This window comes from Aptenodytes patagonicus, chromosome 5, assembly GCF_965638725.1.
Source record: "Aptenodytes patagonicus chromosome 5, bAptPat1.pri.cur, whole genome shotgun sequence".
Classification (NCBI taxonomy): Eukaryota; Metazoa; Chordata; class Aves; order Sphenisciformes; family Spheniscidae; genus Aptenodytes; species Aptenodytes patagonicus.
This window is the reverse complement of record NC_134953.1, coordinates 5,379,344-5,399,746: the sequence shown is the minus strand read 5'-3', so window position 1 is coordinate 5,399,746 and position 20,403 is coordinate 5,379,344. Positions and strand designations below refer to the sequence as shown.

Below are 20,403 nucleotides of genomic sequence, written 5' to 3'. Positions count from 1 at the left end.
GAGCTGTAATTGCAAATTTAAAGATAGATTGGAGCCTTGCATCACTGAGCATGGCCTTAGAGAAAGAACAGACAGTGGTACCTTTGTTTCTTGACTTTTCTCCCATAAAATCACTCTTTGTGAGTGATTAAGGAAATATAATTCAGAGCCCTCTGATTATTTTGAGTCTTTTGTAAACCATACTGTTCTCAGTGCTCTCAGCTGGCGTAATAGCAGTCTGGGTGCTGGCAGCAAGAAGGGTGCAAAGATTGGACCGGGCATTCTTATTCCATTTATCGATAGATGAACAAAAAGACACATTGGCACTAGCGTGCCCCATTTCCATCTTCAGTCAGATCTGGATCACAGCCTTTAGACCCCCAAGTCACAGTTTTCTCTTGGGCAGGGGAGAGTGGGGTGGACCACCAGTAGATGGGTTTATGACAAAAGAAGTTTAATTTGTTGCATGTTCCCTTATATAACACAAAGTGATATCAAAGTATATCATAAATAGACTGCAGTTATGTAGATATGAAAGGTACAGAGCGGGAAGACAGCAACGTAATTCTGATCAGCAGAGCTAGAGAGCGATTCTTGTTTTAGCTCTTCTCGCTTCTGTGCATAGTGCTTGAGGATCAGGGTGTTGAATCCATCTCTTAACACTCTAGTAAAACTAGCGGACAAGCCAAGGTTGCAATATCTTTTCTTTCCTCCAGCTCATGCACGTAGATGCGCAATCTTCCTCACAGATCTCATGGTATAGGAGATCCAGGCAGCAGAACAAGGCTATTCAATTACCAGGCATTCGCCTTTTCTGAAACCAATACTGATTTATACACACACTTTACGTATAAAGTCTATGAAAGAAGCATCTATGGAAATCTGCATTAGTACAGGTTTTGTTCCCTTACAGCTCACAACTGGACAACTTTTTTGCAGTTCAGTGATGCTCGTGTTTTTTATTTGTTCTTTTTCTCATTTGTTTAGCATGCGACCTCCTGTCTTTAGTGTTGACTCCCCTGCTCATCTTACCCAGTATTTCCATGTAGTTAAAACATCTGATAAAGAGGTGCTGGTCTTTTCTCAGTATTTACTGTTTTCCTTTGAAAAAGAAGCTGCGGTGGACAAATGGGGCAAAGGTGACTCCCTTTCATTCTGTTTTTTATAAGTAGGCATGGCTAACATGGTTTTAATCTCTCTCTCAGTGTATCTAGTGCTTCTCAAAATGTGAGCTTAATAAAATATTTATAAAGCCTCCAATGGAATGAGCCATGTAAGTGCAAGATAATTCTATTAATTAGGGATCTCTGAATCTCACAAACACTAAATTGGGAGGGGGGGATTATCTGAATACAAAATGCACAGCTTGAGCCTTTTAATTTTTTGATAAATAAAACAATCTTTGATATTGAAGGGGACTGTAGAGAATTGAACTATATATATATCCATATTCAGATAAACAAAAATCACTTTCCCAAAAGACAGAAAATAGCTCAATACTCCCCTCTATCCTCTTGAAAAAGAAAAAGACCATTTGTTTTGAATCTTCATTGCAGATGAGTTTTTAATATACTGAGCATAGCTGCTTGTAGATAAGGCCTTTGCATAATCACACTTGACTGTAAAAAAAAAAAAAAAACCCAACGTAATAGAGAAACCACCTATTTCAGGTTGTGGCATTTTCTACATTTAAAGCGTATCCTTGGTTAACATCCTGTGTTTCTGTAACACCCCCGAGCTCTGTTGCAGCTGGTGGAGGGTATGCCAGGAAGAGAGAGAGAATTCTTGGTGGATGGGGATCTGCAGTAGAGGCCTGTGCATGGGAGGGGGAGAGGGGCTCGTGGTTGGGCTCACTCACAGAGCCTGTTCAGGCTTTAAAGTAATAAAGGCTTTATTAATGCATTACAGCAAATGACCCTCGCTGATTTGCAGGTCCCCTACTGCTTGCTTGTGGTGCTGAGTGTGCTAACAAATTTGGGTGTAGTGGGAACATGCTTGTGCACTGACTAATACAGAGACCAGCCTTGCCTCCCCTTGATTACGCTGTGTCAAGGGTGTCTGACCAGGAATCCTGTTTACATTCTTTAGATAGGTGATTAGTTTTCGTTTGGGAGCTGAATGCCCTTTGTCCAACATGCAGGACCACGGTAATTCTGCTCCTGGATTGTTTCAGTTGAAGGGCATGTAATCTCTTTCTGTTCTCTCTCTCCCTTTCTTTCCTCCTCCCCTCTTTGCCCCCCGCCACCCCCCACCCCCCCCCCCCCCCCCCCAGTACAACAGTGCATTTTCATTACATGTGATTGCAGGCATGTCTGGATGAATATTAAGATGGGAGTGGGGGGTGGGAAGTCTGAATTGCCTGGCAGAATCTGCCAAAGCACCTGGACACCAAATCCTGTCTCTCAAGAGTCAGAGCCGGTATGCACCAGAGTTAGAAAAGTCATGTAGGCATGGAAAAGAGTGGGTCAGCTCCTTCCTCAACCAGTATCAATCAGTTTAGTTCCAAAGGAATTACAGTTTCTACATGAGCATCCTTATTTTTATATATAAAATTCGATAGCTGCCGTATGTTCCGTTTTGCTTTTAAATTCCTAGATTTTACAACCATATGAGAATTTTAACTTTCATTGTTGTGGAGAAAGGCTTGAAAACCTGCATGCCAGCAGCTGAAAATAGCAGGCAGATCATGTGGGCTTCAGAGTTGTATACATGCATTTGAAATGTCACGAGCTCTATGCAAAGTTTATGGCATGCTGAATATCTGGCTCATCATTTGGAAAAGATGGGTTTGGTACTGGGTTTTATATCACTTGAAATTCTGGACCTGTTGCAAGGTTTTGCAGGACTCGTAGATGAACCTGTTGTCTAAACTCGGAATAACTTGGCTGAAGTCTGTGGATTAACCCCAGAGTAAATACGTACAATATCAGAACACTAAAAATCATGATTTGCTTTTGGCATCTCTCTTTATATGCATTATGTTTTATGGACAATAATGAGGAATATTAATACCAGAAAATATTTCTCTAGGTTGAAATAATTGAAAGTACCATTATGTTAAAAAGGCGGGGAGGTTGTGAGGCAGGAGGAGTATTTATACTATGAACTTTGTCTTCCTCTTACATTGATGGTATAGCTCCACCTTCGGGAGAAGTTTCGTGATGCGTTTAATCCACAGTGTGGGCTGCTGAGAGCAGAGTCCTCGTACCTTCCCAGCCCTGCCTTGTGTTTGCTGCCACCTTCTTTGTGTCAGGTCTAATGATCGCGTGGTCACATAGGGAATCTCGCTGTAAGTGATGACTGAAAATCAGTATTTGGGAGGTTAGTTCACGGTTAGAACAGCAAGTGTGGCCTGATGCACTGGAAGTGGTGGAAGTATGTGGTTTGGGGAAGAAGCTCTCGGGCAGCCTGCCATGAGACTAAGCACATCAAGAAAACGTATCCTTAGTTTTAGGTCAACCTCAGTCTAGTACTGGCATGAAAAGGTGATGTGCTGTAACCCGTGGCCATTCCCATGAGCTCCTGAGCGGCCTGCTGCTGGAGTAACACACACCACTGCAATCTCCCCTGCTAGCGCTAAGGTTCAAGGAGCTGCACCGCATGTCATTTTGGAGAGCCAACGCAGCTGAAATTACTAGTATAGGATGAGGCTAGTTCACCATGCAGCCCTGCGTCCTCTTGTGCTGCGCAGGAGAGCAGGCAGAAGAAGGCAGAGCCGTGGGAGGCAGGAGCCTTTTGGGACAGGCAGCTGCCGGTGCTTCCATTAGCTGGCAGTGCTTGTGGAACAGTAGCCATACCTTTCTGTCCTGCAGGAGAGCAGCCGCCTCTTGGATTTAATTTTCCCAGTTGGTGTACCAGAAGTTTTGCCAAGTGTGCAGCCTTGCCACACGGTGTGTAGGAACGGGTTAATTTCAGAATGAAGAAAAGGCTACCTACCATCTAGCTCTGCTTTCTTTTTCTGTGCAGTCAAAAGCTCCGTATGTTGCTAGTGTGTCCTATCGCTAATGTAAAATTCCCAGACTCGTTGATTAGTGAAGCTAGACAGTAGACAGGGTCCAAGTGGCTAACCATGTGAGAAATTCAGTGACTGTAGGCTACTGTTAATTAACCTAGAATCTAGCAACATGGCATAGTGTCTGTGTGATGTTATATTATCTTCAGCAGCTCAATTAAATCAAGGAGTGAGACACAGAGCAGACGTAACTCGGCAAAATAAACAGACAACTTGAGTCAGCCTTCATAATTTGGTGCGACATCACGTAAATAAATGCAATAACTTGTTTAGCATAGTTAAGCAGTTTGCTGCTCAAAAGCTTATTTGCATGACATCTCATTTTGAATAGGTTAAGTTGTGGCAAATTAGGTCTGTGCCTTCAGTCTGATGTATTCCGCAGAAAAGAGAGAAAAAAATCCTCCACCAGAGATATGTCATTTGTAAATTGAAATTCTACATTTGTTTTCTATAGCAACAAACTGGAACATATGGATTCCATGTTTAAAAGATTCACTTTCCATACCATTGCTGTCATGTTAGCATTTCTTGATGTGTGTGAGAGATAACTTTAACCCTCTGTAATTGCTCTTAATGTTGACTGTTATTCTTCCATTACTTACTAGACTGTTCTGTCGCAGATACACGAGTGTACATCTGGGTTACAGTCCTCTATATTTAGAGGAGATAAGGCTGTTGTCCTTGCCATATTTCGATGAGGATAATTGGTTTCTGTCTCTAAAATCATATTGAGTCTTTGGTTGCAGGAAGTGGTTTGCACCCACTCTGGTGTGGGTGTCTAGACTGAAAGTACTTGATTGTGCTTTAGTATCCTTTTAAAAAAATAAGATCCTTATCACATATGCCTGTTTCACTCATAGGAGCCTGAATTCCTATGTGGTATGAAGCTTATCCTTTTGGGCCCATTGCAGAGTTTTATTGCATATCAAGACTTTTTGATCACCGTCTAATTGGAAGGGACTAACAATTTCAAGAAGTGTCTGTATTTTGAAATGCTTGCACCAAAAATTGCCACATATTAGCTGTTGTGCGTAACTCCCCACGTGAATGTTGTTTCCCCCTCCCCTGGCGACTACACGGCCGCGAACCATGGAACAGGCACACAGACAGTTGCTGTGAAAGCTAATGAACTTGGGTGTCCTAGTGTACCTCCATCCTCTGCCCATGTGTCCACTCTAATTTACAAAGATGGTCTGTTCTTTATGTAAATAAAATGTTTAAGCCAGAGGTGGTCACGAGCAGCAGGTAGATATTCCTGTCTTCCCTGGAATCCAGCTGAAATGTCATCCCAGTCCTCAGAAAGGGGCTTTGCTGGTACAATTCACTCTTACTGGACATAGTAAAGTGGAGAGTGAAGTCCTTTGCTGTTTTCTGCATCCCCCTATACCAGGCTGTTAATTGAAGTGCTACAAAGAACACAAGATTCCTTCCAAGACCAAAAATAAATGAGAGACTGTCTCTTCAAAGCACCACCTGGTGATCCCTGCAGTAATGATACGCTCACATGCATCAAGTATTTCTGTGATTTCTGTTCCATTCAGGCTAAGAAAATATTCATGTTTTGGAGTTATAAATTATTACACAGAAAATTTTCTTAGGTTTTGAAATAATGGAAATTGTTGCGTTTCACTAATAGCCTTCTAAAAATTAGATGATACTGAAAGCAATCTGGTAAATAACCGATTCATTCAGTTCATTGGCTTTGTTCACCTCTGCTCCAGATTTTATTCATACAAATCCTCTCCGCTTGTTGAAAACACCGTTGCTTGCAAGCGTGGTGGTGTTAGGTGGCCCTTCACTAGTAGTTTTGAAGATATACCAAGGTGTGTCATAGCAAGATCTGGTTCATTGTCACTTTTTTCTAAACCATCTACTAATGAGGTGATTTTTTGTTTTCCTTGTTTACATGAAGCACGGTTTCAGACTAGACTCTTCAGGCACATGCCTTGCTTCTGTCAAAATGCTGCCAGTAATTTCAGTTGAATAGGATGGAGCCATGCATGGGAAATGCTTCAAAACAAAGCTGATGGATGGATCTGGCATAAGCTTTGTTTTGTACTTCTGTTCTTGGATCCGAGAGTTAAGAAAAATCTCTTTAATTTCTTGTTCGATGAATACAGTAGATGTAATATTCTTCTCAAGCAGGCTTTTTGTTGTGAGGATGTGAATGACATCGGGGCTTTTTGCCCCGAGTGCAGTGTTTAAGCTGTCAATAAATAAAAAAAATCACAGTAGGCATTTGGAATGTCTTCTTGCGTAACTCGGGGAAGGAATTGCACCTGCCGTCATGCTTTGGTTCATGCTGGATCTTCTCTTTGTTTTCCATGAAAGTAATCTTGCCCTGTGTAGTCTGAAGAAGAAAAATCAGAGGAAAACCTTAATTTAAAAATATTAAAAAGGCAGAAAGCTGTGAGAAATATGTTCCAGACGGAACTGCATGTGACATTGCTAGAAGTGTCCCCTCAGGACCAGCTTTTCTCCCATCCCAGAAAATGCTCAAATCCACTCCACAGAGATGGAAACCACTGGTAGTCTGACAACTTTTTCTTCTGTTTTTTGGGGGGCTTTTTTAGCCTATAATGGAACTGATAGAATTGCTTATATTGCCCAATGAGTTTCTAAACTAGTTTCAGTTGCATAGTTGCATTTGGGCGGGAGTGTTGATCTGCTCAAGGGTAGGAAGGCTCTGCAGAGGGACCTGGACAGGCTGGATCGATGGGCCCAGGCCAACTGTATGAGGTTCAACAAGGACAAGTGCCGGGTCCTGCACTTCAGCCACAACAACCCCATGCAGTGCTACAGGCTTGGGGAAGAGTGGCTGGAAAGCTGCCTGGCGGAAAAGGACCTGGGGGTGCTGGTTGACAGCCGGCTGAACATGAGCCGGCAGTGTGCCCAGGCGGCCAAGAAGGCCAATGGCATCCTGGCCTGTATCAGAAACAGTGTGGCCAGCAGGAGTAGGGAAGCGATCGTGCCCCTGTACTCGGCCCTGGTGAGGCCGCACCTCGAATACTGTGTTCAGTTTTGGGCCCCTCACTACAAGAAGGACGTTGAGGTGCTGGAGCGTGTCCAGAGAAGGGCAACGAGGCTGGTGAGGGGTCTGGAGAACAAGTCTGATGAGGAGCGGCTGAGGGAACTGGGGTTGTTTAGCCTGGAGAAAAGGAGGCTGAGGGGAGACCTCATCGCTCTCTACAACTCCCTGAAAGGAGGTTGTAGCGAGGTGGGGGTCGGTCTCTTCTCCCAAGTAACAAGCGATAGGACGAGAGGAAATGGCCTCAAGTTGCGCCAGGGGAAGTTTAGATTGGACGTGAGGAAAAATGTCTTTACTGAAAGAGTGGTTAAACATTGGAAGAGGCTGCCCAGGGAAGTGGTGGAGTCCCCATCCCTGGAGGTATTTAAAAGACGTGTAGATGAGGCGCTTAGGGACATGGTTTAGTGGGCATGGTGGTGTTGGGTTGACAGTTGGACTCGATGATCTTAGAGGTCTTTTCCAACCTTAATGATTCTATGATTTAAGTAGTCAGGATTTCAGCATCCCCTCTGTATTTAAGGTGTTGGTTATGATAGCGTGCTTCAGTGCTCAGTCCTGATGCAGTGAAATAACTCAATGGAGAGTTACAGGACAAAAAAATCAAGGCATTGAGGTCACCCCTGCTTTGACACAGGCAGGTGGAAGGAGCCTTTTCTTCCACAGGGAAGTGCAAAATTAATATATGTTGGACCTTTAGGAAAGGGATACTGCTTTTCAGTGGTGTCATGGTAAGTAGAAATTGGCATTATGTGGTGCTAAACTGAAAATTAAGCATATGGCTAAGGTCCTGCTCTGCTTTTCATTTGTTAGCTTAAACCTATAAAAATTGTTCTGATTCAAGTATAATGTCTGTTTCTCAATGGGGAAATTTCATTGTAAGAGTTAGTGGAAGATGTCATGTGTGTGGCTGGCAAACGGCAACACTGGTGAAAATAAATTGTATCTAGCTCTTATTTAGGGCTTTTCATCAGCAGATCTCAATTCACTTCCCAAGGAGGGAAGGATTATTAAAGACTATTTCAGGTACAGAATTGAGTAGCTTTCAGTGAATTTTCTTTATGTTGTGTCTGTGTGGAAGAGGATTTTGGGTTTGGGGTTTTTTTCCCTACTGAGAGGTTGGTGACCTGTGTCCTGCCAGTGCAGTATGTGTTCAGTATTGTGCAATTTGTTCACCAGCTTACGCACCTTTCCTGCCTTCTGGAAATCCTATGTTTGATAGTAGCAGAGCTTACATGTGCTATTGTAGAGGGGTTTGAACCAACTTCTGTTTCCCCTGCAGATGAAAGTGGCGTGCAGAAGGAGCAGTATACACTGAGAGATTTAGTGTCAGGCAATCGCTTCTCTGGAGGATTAAATGAAGCCTTCAAAAAGGCATCCTTCTGCCTTTTACTTATAAGATTCGTAACCAAAACTGCTGGCTCTGTTCATGGGACTTTTTTTACAAGAAGCCTTAAAATATGGCTCCTTACATTTATTTACTTGGATTCTTCTCTTTAATTTGTATATGCAATAGTCTGACTCCTCCAACAACTAGATGATCAGCTGGCAAGAAAGTGTTGTTCTGAAATGCAGCCTAGGTAAAGCTATCAAACTGGATGGTAGCGTGAGCTATAGTCCGTGTCTGTAGAGCAGAGGAAGAAAACCACATTGCACAATGCCTGTCTGCTTTTTCAAATTCTGCTATTGTTTTAAAAATCCATGCCCCACATGTCAGTCATCTCTTGTTAAAACAAGGCCTCTGACCAAGAGCCTTCATTGAATAAGAATTACAGTAACATGATCCGAAAGCTCACAGACTGGGAACTCCTCAAAACCTGGCATGGGAGGAATTTTTTTTCCTTCATTTATCATAGAGTTAATATATGCGGCTTCTCAGGCACAAGGGGACGAGGGGAAAAGAAATAGATTGTGAACATTATTATTAATCCAGATGCTTAGAAATGAGCAGTCATGTTTTCCCAAATTATGCAACTGATTCAAAAATAATGATGTATTTTAAAAATGATGCCTTTGGGTTTTGTGCCTTCCAGATAAAACGCTCGGCTCATTTTCATGTTTTTCTCAGCAATCCCAAGAATTATAGAACTACTATTTAAAATAGATACCGACAATTCCTAAATACACCCTTTTCTTCTTGTTTCTGGAGTTTTCATTGAAATATCTAGCATCACCAGAACTGGAGAATTTAGTAGCAATATTATTCATGTAAATTGTATTCCTTCTTTCCTGCGCCCTCCCTCTGCTCCTGCTAAAATGTTGGAATACTTGGGCAACGTAGCACAGTGAGGGATGACAGTGTGAATAATAGCATCAGGTAAGTTTACTAAATGCCTCTAAAAACAGGACTACAGGTTGTTCAGTACAAAGGCAGAGATGAATGTAACAGTTAAGAAATCGCATTGCCCATGCAAATTTGAAAACAAAACCAGATTTTTCTCTCAAAATCATGCCAGCCTCTTCAGGAGAGGTAAGATTCCACTCTGAAATTTCTACGCGCTTCCTGTGCATGTGAAAACATTTCCGGTCATGGCAGTATCCATGATCGGTATAGTAAGTGTGCTTTGGTCTGTCACTGGTATTTTCTGAGACTGTCGTGTTTGTCTCCTGGCTGGCAGGCAAAGATTAAAATCTTGATTGTTTGAAGGCATGGCTGTGCTCGCGTGTCCCGGCAACGGGGCATAAGCCCAAGGCAAAGACTTTGAACATAAGACTGCAATTTCCCTCAGTTTGGGCTCAGACAGTTTTGGTTTCCGAGTAGAATCCATTATGGTTTGCAGGTGGGAGAGGTGATGTTATGGAGGAAGGAATTCAGGCGAGCTGTGGTATTTCAGCTACAGCTTACCTCTAACTAATGAGGTCATATCAGAAAATCAGAAAATCTGCATAAGTATTAATAAGAACGAAGTAGGATTTTCTGTGTTCACTGTACAATTTAAGGCCTTGCTTCCAAATTATATGCTGTTCCTAGTTTCCAAATTTTGCATTAATGTGATGTAGAAAAGACTATGTCAGCCCTTGTGTATGTTATTTACCGTGTTGCTTCGTCTTCCCTTTCCAGCACTTACAGAACCCTGCAAACTTCCATAATGCAGCAACAGAGCTCCTGGACTGGTGCGGAGACCCCAGAGCCTTCCAGAGACCGTTTGAGCAGAGCCTGATGGGTTGTTTGACGGTACGTCCACTCCCTCTGTGACGGTGGTTCCCATCCTCTGTTTTATACTGCATGCAGTCTGTCGCAGCCAAGGGAACTTGATTTTCAGAATCTGCATTTTGTGGGGGTTTTTGTCATTTTATCTTAAACACATGAAGCCAGATCCTAACAACTGTTTATTTGACTCCATTACTTAACAGGAAGCAAAATGCAGTAGCAAGAAGTTAAATCATAAAAGGGGAAAAACATTTATAGTTAGGTTACTTACAAGCCCACAGGCTAGGTTACTTGATATGCACATACAATATTTATTTTCATGGCTTGAAATTGCTAAGCGAGCTGTGTTCTTATGGAGTTAAAGGATTTTTTTTAAGGCATTTATTTTCCTTTGCTCATTTTTGGTGGGATTGGAGGGCTACTTGTCTTCTATCCTAAGTATGCTGTACTTTCAGCTAAACAGTGTTTCTGACATGCCTGTTAGGCTTACTTTGTTACATATATTGACTGCAGGCCTAATCCTGACATACTAATTCCAACAGTTTTATTGACTTAAATCTTTTTCTTTCCATTTTCTTTTTATTAAGACCACTGCAGTTCCTAAAGCAACTTAATTATAATGCATTGAAAATATATTTTATTGTGTACACAACAGCATTTTTTTGTTTTGAAAGTTTTATTTCCCATGCACCCAGCAGCAGGATCCAGTCCAAAATTGTTACGTGGAGTCAAGGCTTTAGCGGAATTAAATTCTGACTGGAGTAGGAGTGTTCAAAAGCTTCACTGCAATTTGCAGAACAAGTCGATATAAATGAATAGTCACAAAGGAGAGAGAAATTTTAAAATTATTAATGAAGAGACCATCATTGTATTTGTTGGGGGAACAGAAGCGCAGGAATTATTTTCATGCACGATGTAGCTGATGCATATAAAACAGACACTAAGACTGAGATTTAGTTGCCAGAAATCCAAACGTTAAGGAATGGTTCCATCTTAATGTGCTCAAGTGTATAACATCCCTCAGATTTCTATGTCAAAAAGTTAGAATAAATCCAGTGATCTAAGGAGGTGCGTATCATTCTTCCAATCAGAAAAAAAAATTAAAGAAAGTTAGAAATGTTAGGAGAGTCCAAAGATAAGATAAGTAACGATTCTGTTTGAAGTAAAAGTTATCTACAATATATAACCTCAATCATGAAAAACCGTACATAGGATCTGATGTGACCATAAATATATTTTATTTATATTTTTTTAAAACTTTGCTAGCATTTTCAGGTTAGCGTTTGGGAAAGGAGACGTTCAGCTTAAGTATACTTAGGTAGCTTGTGCCCAATATTTCTCCGCAGACCTCTGCTAGAACGTTGTCAATCTGACCTGTGACTTCCTTGCTGTTTAAATCTTTTTTTTTTCTACATAAGCAGACCTGCAGCCCTGTCCAAGTGCAGGGTCAAAATAAGGTCTGGCTGCTAGTGATTCACTGTCTTCACAGAGCATAGGGAAAGCAAGAAGGAAATTCTCCATGACAAATAGTGAGGTAAAACACACAATACCCGGTTATCAGAGTTTCTTGAAAAGAAAATACTATCTTTCTTCTGACAAGAAAGAAAGAAAAAAAAGTCCTTATTATTTAAGTACTGTTAAGATTTGAACAGCATGTATTGCTTTGCTTCATGCTCCTGCCTGAAATCTGAACAGGGTGACATGAAATATCCCCCTTTCCCAAGCTTGTTATGGGAGAGCACTATCTGCAGCATAGGACTGACTGGCAGCAGCATCTTTATCACATGTTGTAATCTCATTATATTCCTAACAAGGAAAAAACACAGGAACTTAACCAGTTGGCTTGCTTTGTTGTAGATAAATACACAGGATTTGCAGAATGCATATAAACTGCATTGAAACTATGTGTTTCTTGTCCCTAATTTTAAAATCCCTCTAAGGAAGGTATTCTTTAATTTCTCGCTGTGTACATCCCTATTCCTGCTTCCCATTAAACGGGCTTAACTACATGGTTATACCCCAAGAGGGTGATATGCCCTGTTTCTTCCTAATATGTAGCAGTACAACAGGCAAGGGCTCCTTTTTTTTTTATCTTTTAAAAAATCATTCTATCTGAGCTTGCTCATATATAACTTCTTTCTAAATAATATTTTCTTCTTCAAAATTTAGCAAAGGTTGGTGTTGAGGCTTGTTGTCCTCTTAAAAGAAAATGTGTTTATCTGCCTTTATTTAACAAACATAGTAGAACTTCAGTCTGTTTCCAGGGAAGTTGTTCAGAAAGTTGCAAATAATTGAAAGGCAGTGGAAATACTGGAATATCATGAGTAAATTTAACATTCGCTTGCTTAGCTGCATGTTCTGTACTATCGGGAGCCAATTTTTCTTAATGCTGACAAAGTTTATCAGTGGTGTTCTTTGTGAGGATTATGCTAAAAGAAAAATGAAAAATCAGTATGGCAGTCTGTTCAACCACTAAAACAGGATTGTTGTTTTATTTTGCCAGTCTTCAAAAAGACCTTCAAAAATAAATTCCCTTAAAACTTCCATATTTTTGGATATGCTTTTTAAAGCAAGTAGTCTCTACCATCATTACAGTATTTAAGCTGTGTGGATTCCTAAAGGCAAGTGCATTTAATCCAGAAATTCTACAAATACTCAATATGCTTGCTTGTTTGTTTATAAGGTTCCTCCTCTGTAGTGTACCAAAGGATTTTTTTTCTTTTATGACATTCTGTTAGCTCTCTGACCAGGGAAAAAGTGGTATACTGAACTGTTCTGGAACCATCAAGGGATATGAAATCATCATATCCTACTAGCAGATAACACAGTACATACTAATCCAAATTGAAATATATTAATATGTCATGACTGCAGAAGGGCAAGCTCTCTCAGGAATGAACAAACCATCCATTCATACACTGCAAAGTTTAAATGCATCAGATGTCATGACAGAGCATCAAAACAGATCTGTTGCATTACGAATAGCCAATTTAATGGTACCTCTGGTATAACAGAGTCTTTGCATCATTTAAGTCTTATCTATAATTTTTTTTCAAAAATTAACCAATTAGATTTAATCCTGTTAATAAAAAGGAAAAAAAAAAGCTCAAAACCTTGAAATTGTGCTTCAATTTTAAGAAGTGGTTCTTAGAAAGTAGTTCTGTTTATCCTACACACCATCTTCATATCTGCACTCTCAGTAATATCTGGTTCACTTTATAACATCAGTATGGTTTTATTCCTGTTGCCAGTCTAACAGACCCTGAATGGATGCAGAAGAATGCTCTTAGATGTACTCTGCTTGGGCATCAGCAGAGAAGCTTACAGCTTCACTTATGGAATCGCTGGTTTTGATAATAATATAGAAAATATGGAAGGTTTTCTGTGCTTAAATTGTAATGCCAGCACTTAGGGAAATATTGACTTGAAAATTTCATGAGTTAGCTAGACAGCGCATGTTGAACGTCAACACATTTCTAGTGTTCATTTTTCTGTGGTGATTTTTTTCTTCTCTTTTAGAATAATAGATGTGCACAGTATACATACTGGCTATTAGCAGTAGATAATAATTTTTACATATCAGCAGTACCTGATATTACTGGAGTTACATTTGCTACTATGGGCTCCAGTGACATCGTATGCAGGATAATAGGAATGGTTTTCTTATCTCAAGAACAAATTCAGGATTTGGTGCAACAGCTGAAATTTTACCAGAGAGGTGTCTAATAAGGCTTGTAAACAGGCTTTGTTTAGCTAGTTAAATACTTTGCGTTTGTTGTATAGGATACTTTAAATGATTGCACTTCTAGAGGTGAAATAATTTCTGCTTGTGACAAAGAACTTAGGCTGATGCTGTCAAGGCCTATGAATAAAATGGGAATAATTCTGTGCAGTGCAAACAGTCAAAGAGAAAAGGTTTAGAGTACACAGGTAAACCTATGGCTTGTGCTATAAAAATAAATTTTTTTTTTTCATGAACTAAGCCCCAAAAGCTGTGCCTGTTCTGGCAAAAATGTGTGTGGCTGCACGTGCATCACTGTTATGTTCAAACAGTTCTGGCAGACGCTAATTCTAGAGCTTACCTTTTTGGGCTCACCCATCACAGAAAATCGCCGAAGTTGAGTGGGTAATACAAGTTTATAAAGAAAACGCGTTTCAACAGATAAATAGAAGTCATGGAGGGGAGGGGTAAGCTTTGAATCTGTTTTCTTCCTTGCAAGCTACAGGATACAGAAAAGTTCACTTAAACAGCTTTGATTGAACTCATGCAAACAAACTATCATCTTTCTCAGAGACAATAAACTGTCTTCTGACTTGCCAAGGAAAGCTAGGTGTTATTTTTCAACAGTAGTTATTTTCAGATCAAATAGAACTGTCTGTAGGCCAGAAATTTGAATTATAATTGAAATCATTGATTCTATAAATAATTGAAACTGCAACGGATACGGTGTTCTTTGGTATGTAACATTACCTCTTGCACAGTGTTACGGGGAGCTGATTAAAATAATCTCCACTTTCCACAAACGAGACATAGCTATGTTTTTATTATGATCAAAACAGTTTCTGATTCTAGTGTTCATAGTTCATAATGCACTTTGGGATGAGATTATATTACGGTAAGGCTAATATTCTTGATAAATTTAAGAATATCATTCTCTAAAAATGAACTGTATATGGCATTACCTTACTGTCTTCCGAAAGAAACAGCTTCGGTTACTACAGAGCGGTTAAAAAAAATAACCCTACTTTGGTTGGACAAGGTTGTCTCACACTCTTTGCCTTTACTCAGATCCACTCTAGGCTCATCCCATGTCTGCTCTTGCCAAGCGGTTTAATATGTTAAATGATCTTACTGAGGGCATTGGCTATCTTTTGTGTCGGTGCTGCAGCAAAAATGGAAATGAGGGGACAGCTGAGAGCAGAACGGACAGATTTACAGACTTGTCTTCAGCGAAGGACGATAAAGGCACTGCTTTGTTCTCTTACTGCGCTTCAGCGTTACGAGGCGCCGAGTTCATCGTTCTTCAGGGCTCTTCAGCGTGCCTGAAAAGGAAATAAAAGGGGCGAGAGAAGCACAGCTGTGTGCAGTTACTTTGTAACTGTACCTAGAGGCTTAGTCTAAGAAATTAAAATCCAGCACCACAACGGTTTTGGACAGTAGGAGGAATTTAGGTAAGCAGGGTGTGCTTACCTGAGCTGGCTCTTGGCCAAAGCACTGAATGTAACAAGAGCTTCTCTAGTGAAAACTGGGGTCTCTGACCACCGTGGTTAGGACCTGGGTCTGTCTCTCTTTCCATCCAAGAGATGGCACCTCCTACCCCAGTTTGTCCACAAAAAGCTATGCTGAAATAGTCATTAAAAATGCCCTTCCTCCCCCACCCCCCACTATCTTAATGTTCTAGATTTCCTCTCCAAATGTTGGGTCTACCTCAGTCATGAGATGTGGGAAACTCACCCATGTTTGTTTAAGAAATGTTTCTCTTTAAATTAAAGAAAAACAACACCCAAAGCTGTAGTCCTAGGTGTACTCTATCTGAGGATTATGGATTTCATTTAAATCTTTTGTGCTGCTTGTAGCTCTTACTAGATCTCTGTATTGCTGAAGAGAGTTGCTGAAATAACAAGAATCTGTGTTAAACTGATGGAAGTATCTGCTATAGGTTCATTTTTTTAGTGATACTGATAAATGGTACAATAATCTTTTGAATTGCATTTCTCTTTGGAAAATCCTGGAATTGAGACTGTTGAGGACTTTTTAGGTCATTTTAAGAAAAATAAAAATAGCTGCTCTCAGTTTCATGATACAGAGATCTATTTTAGCTTATCCAATATGTAATGAAAAATACAATTGATTTAAAAAAAAAAAAGACAAGAATGGTATCTTTGAATAATGTCAAGTTTCCACAACAGTATGCCTCAGACAGCAAAAAACCCCAAAGTCGAGCTAATGCTAATGTGTTCACAAGGTATCTGCTGCTACATTGACTTCACACCAGGCTGGGTTCGTTCTGTTTAATGCAGAAGAGTGTGTAATCAAAATCAACATGTGATATTCAAAAATCAGACGTCAAATCAGGTTAGGGCCTGAATGTCAGTAATTACAGATGGAAGAGTTGGTTCAGCATATCTATACCCAGAAAATGGCAGGATGCAGCTGCCCGTTAGAGCCCTAGAAATGTTGCATTTAGTCTTTGTATCCAAGACTTCCAGAGCAAAAAGTTCATGTGGAAGAAATTCTGCTTCCATCATCCTCTCCCTTCATTTGTTAAGCACACAGTTTTACGTGTTTGCAGTGCATCGCAGCACTCCAGGGCTGTGTACGTGCTGTACCGTCAGAGTACAGCCAGCAGGCACGGAACACTCTGCTTCGGAGCAGCTCATAGTGCTACCAAATAACTCAGTATTACTGCCTGTCGTATGACCTCATGGTGTCCTAAAGCCCTTTTTTTTTTTTTTTTTTTTTTTGACTTAATTTTGTTAGTCAAGTCACGGGTTATCTTACAACTTTAAAATATTTGTTTGAGATGTGTTACTGTCGAAATTAAAATGCTTTTGGAATTCCTGGATCACTTGCATCATGTGATGGCTGTATGTTTCATCCACATCATTGTTGAAAGTCTGCCAGGACTCAGGTGGCAACAGTATTGCAGTAACCCAGTGATCAGCTGGCTTAATTAAAGCAAAATCCCTGCATCTTTCCCTCTGGGAGAAAATTTCAGATGGAGAAGGTTGAGTATAGTGACCTTCTCTTCTAGGTTTATGGTTGTTAGACATGCAGAGGAGAGGAAGAGGATGTAAAGGAGGAGATATCCTTATTCAGCATGGTTTACTTCACTGTTGTGGGAAGTGTCAAGAAAAGCAGTAGATGGCAGGGATACTGGTTTATTTGATTTTGTAATTATGGTCTTTATCCACCTAATGGGGCAGTAAATATATTTTAAGAAAACCCTAGTTTGAATACACGGGCTCTGTAGAGTCTCTTATATTTGCAGAACCTACTTAATATCTATTTTCAAGCATCAAAGGCAAGAAACTAGTTAATGATACATAACTTTACTCAACTGCTTTGATTGTCTGTATTGTTGAGACAGCCCTTCTGCAACCGGAGTGCAAGAGTCTCATCAGACCAGGACTTCAGATCACAAAGATTTCTTCCTCCCTTCCCCCCCCCCCCTTTTTTTTTCTGTTTGAGGCAGATCACTATTCATGTTGCAAAATTCCTCAATTTGCTTCCTGTTTATCTGATCTTTGTGTGTTACTGAGGGGGAAAAATTACCATCTACATTGCAGAATTCTAATTACAAAATTTCTGCTGTAGTCTTCAAACTGCATTCAGATAATTTCAAGTATGTACAAGTGGCTGAACACAGAGCTGTCTGAACTAGCAATCAGCTGGCATTTTTAGTTTTGAGCAGCCAGCAAATTGAATTGGTAAAATTCATTCTAATGCCAGCAGGGGGGGGTGCTCTTGACTGCTGCTAGTTAAGAGATTCATTGAAAGCGCAACATAATGGGAAGGGAGTTTTGTAATAAGCAGTCATATAGCTCTCTTGATTAACAGGCCTTTTAGGTTAAGAGGTACATTGTTCCAGTACTTCGTGGTGTGATGACAAGAAGGGCAGGGAGTGGAGCTTGCCATGGTGTAGCTCCTTAGCCTCGCAAAAGGGGTTGGGGGCTGGGGAAAGAAGTATCGCAGTTGAATTCAGCAAAGAGAAGTTGGTAGCTGAATTTCTCTGCTTTTCATGTTATTAAAACCTAACTCTCATCATTTTTTCCCTCACTGTCAACGACCCTCAGAGTTCAGGCATCTGGAACTCTGCAGAGCTGTGTCACAGGCAGTGAATGCAGTATTATTCAGATTAAAGATTTCAAAGGTTTGGGGTGATCAGATTTTCTTATTGGCAGTTAATGTTACAGTAATGTTTGTTTGCAAATAAGGTATATGTTCCTTTAAAGACACAGCTTGAAATAGTTGTCAGCACCATATCTAAGTTAAAATAAAAGCTAGGTGTTACAAGCATATGTAGGAAATAGGCTAGCTTTTATAAGGTCTAACTGTCTAAACTGTTACTGTAAAAATAACAGAGAAATATTAAGTGTTGAACCTTGGGCTGGCCAAGCACCTCTCTCAACCGTGATGAAGGATGATCTCAATTTATGATTGTGGTACCACTGGCAACTATGTCTGTCATTTTTTTTAAATGCACTACTTTTCAACTGAATTTTATGGCACGTATGCTTAGGTCAACTAAGATACATGCTTACAGCATTGCAGAATGAAGTCATGGTTGAACACATGGTGCCGCCTGCATGTTGTCTGAATTTTTGCCAGTGTGCTCAACTTGTATTAGCAGTTAGAGAAAGCCTGAGTGTACTTGCAAGTGGTATCACATCACTTAGCCATAACATTGAATGGATAATTGAAACTGTGTTGACTCAATCCCATCTGATCAGCGCTGTTACCTGAGTAAGATCAAAATCAGAGGAGGTTTCAAACTTGGGAGAGTTCCTGGGGCAGGGTTCAGACTGAGCTGGGTGGCTCCAGTCAGTAGCGGGTGTCTGGAATCACTGAGAATTGGGGCTTGGGACAGACCTAAGGGAGCATGGTGTCTACTCTTCTTCCCCAAGCTGGGATGTCATACAGATATTTTCTGGTCTAGTATAAATCCCCTTACCCCCCAAACTCCAGGGATTGATAGGTAGCCTGTTCCAGTGCTTGGTGATCTTTAATACCTAGAACATTTTCCCCGTATCTATCCTTAGTCACTTGTACACTGAGCGGATGAATTCTGCTGTGTGTTCCTAATTTTCTATTTGGGCATTTGATTTTTCTTTCCCATCTGTAGTATTTCATATGTGTGTTTGGCCTGGCTTTTGGAACATTTTTCCAGTTTATAAAGATTATTTTGAACTTTCATCCTGTAAGTGTTTGCAGACTCTTCTGCCTGTTACCATCTAGAAGTTTGGCAGTTTACTCTGTTTCATTGTCCAAGTCACAACTGAATACATAGAAATGACCTGTATCCAGGACAAGTTATGATTTGACAGCAGACTATTAATTAATAATCTGAGTAAAATTTATACTGCTGTCATCTGGGCTATGTTCCTCTGTTATGATAGTGGCATATAGGGCAATGTCAAAAGGCATATTAGAGTTAAGATGTGTTACATCCACTATCTTGCTTACACTTACAAGGCCAGTTAACTCATCAAAGAAGAAAACTGCACTGTGCTGATGGATTCATGATGATATTCTCTATTACTCACTTAATGTTTGTTTAGTAATTTGTTTTGTTGTCTGTCTGGGTGCTTGTAATTTCTGAGATTCACCTTTTTACCACCTTAAAACCAGAGATTTGATGTCGCCTCCAAGGTCTCTGTCTTGAATGAATTGCTGGAAATAATCATTAGCAGTTACAAGGTTTGCCCAGGCTAGTTCCTTTTGAGGCACTCTAAGGTAAATTTCAGCAGGGTCTGCTGACTTTAATATATTAAACTTACCAAATGTCTTGTAGTTAGTTTTTTGCGTTTTCTGGATCATATTCCTATGACGCATTTGTCATCTTGTTTCTGAGAAATCTCAGTGTTTATTTAAAAGGCCAGGAGGTCCCTAGCATACAGGTTCACCGGAGGAAAGCCTTCCAAGTACCGAGTGAGCAATGTCTGACTTAGTTGTAGGCAACTTGAAACAGGGTCTTTGGAGGATATATGATCTCTTCTGTTTGACTTTCATTTTGAAATAAAAGTAAGTCTTTAGCTGTCATAATTGAAAGAAAAACTTAAAACTTTAAATACAGTTAATGCAAAAATTATAAGTCTATGAAGAAACTGGAAATAAAAAGTGAACTACCCTATTTGTGTTGACCAAGGGGATTGCTGAGAAGTGGTGTACAAAAGCCAAGGGCCAGGGGAGAAGGGCCCAGAGAAAGCCCTCCTGAGCACGGTTAGACCAGTTTGTTTTACAGAGCCTCTTTTTGCATTCAGCGGAGTGCATAGAAGAAAAATTTAGGTGGAAAATGACTCTTGGCAAAATGAAAATTTTATTAGAAATGTCTGTTTTCTATTAAGTAGCTGAGGGTTTTGTTGCTGTTCTTTTGAGAGGAGGAAGAGGTTTTGTGCAGTTTGTCAGTGGAAGCACTTTCTTTCAAATTTAGATTTTTATTTTTTTAGCTAAAATGAATTTGCAATCTGTCTTCCCTCATATTTTTCATTAAAAACTTGAGCAATAAGTAGTAG

The 20,403-nt window shown here is 40.2% G+C and overlaps 1 protein-coding gene across 10 annotated transcripts in view; it reads left to right on the top strand.

Moving 5' to 3' along the window:
• ZMIZ1 (zinc finger MIZ-type containing 1) overlaps nucleotides 1-20,403 on the top strand; it is a 364,718-nt gene that overhangs the window by 205,765 nt on the left and 138,550 nt on the right. For all 10 annotated transcript variants that reach the window (XM_076338397.1, XM_076338398.1, XM_076338399.1 and 7 more), the window contains one exon: nucleotides 10,078-10,191. In XM_076338397.1, the coding sequence (XP_076194512.1) occupies nucleotides 10,078-10,191 (114 nt within the window). The remainder of the gene's footprint in view (nucleotides 1-10,077; nucleotides 10,192-20,403) is intronic.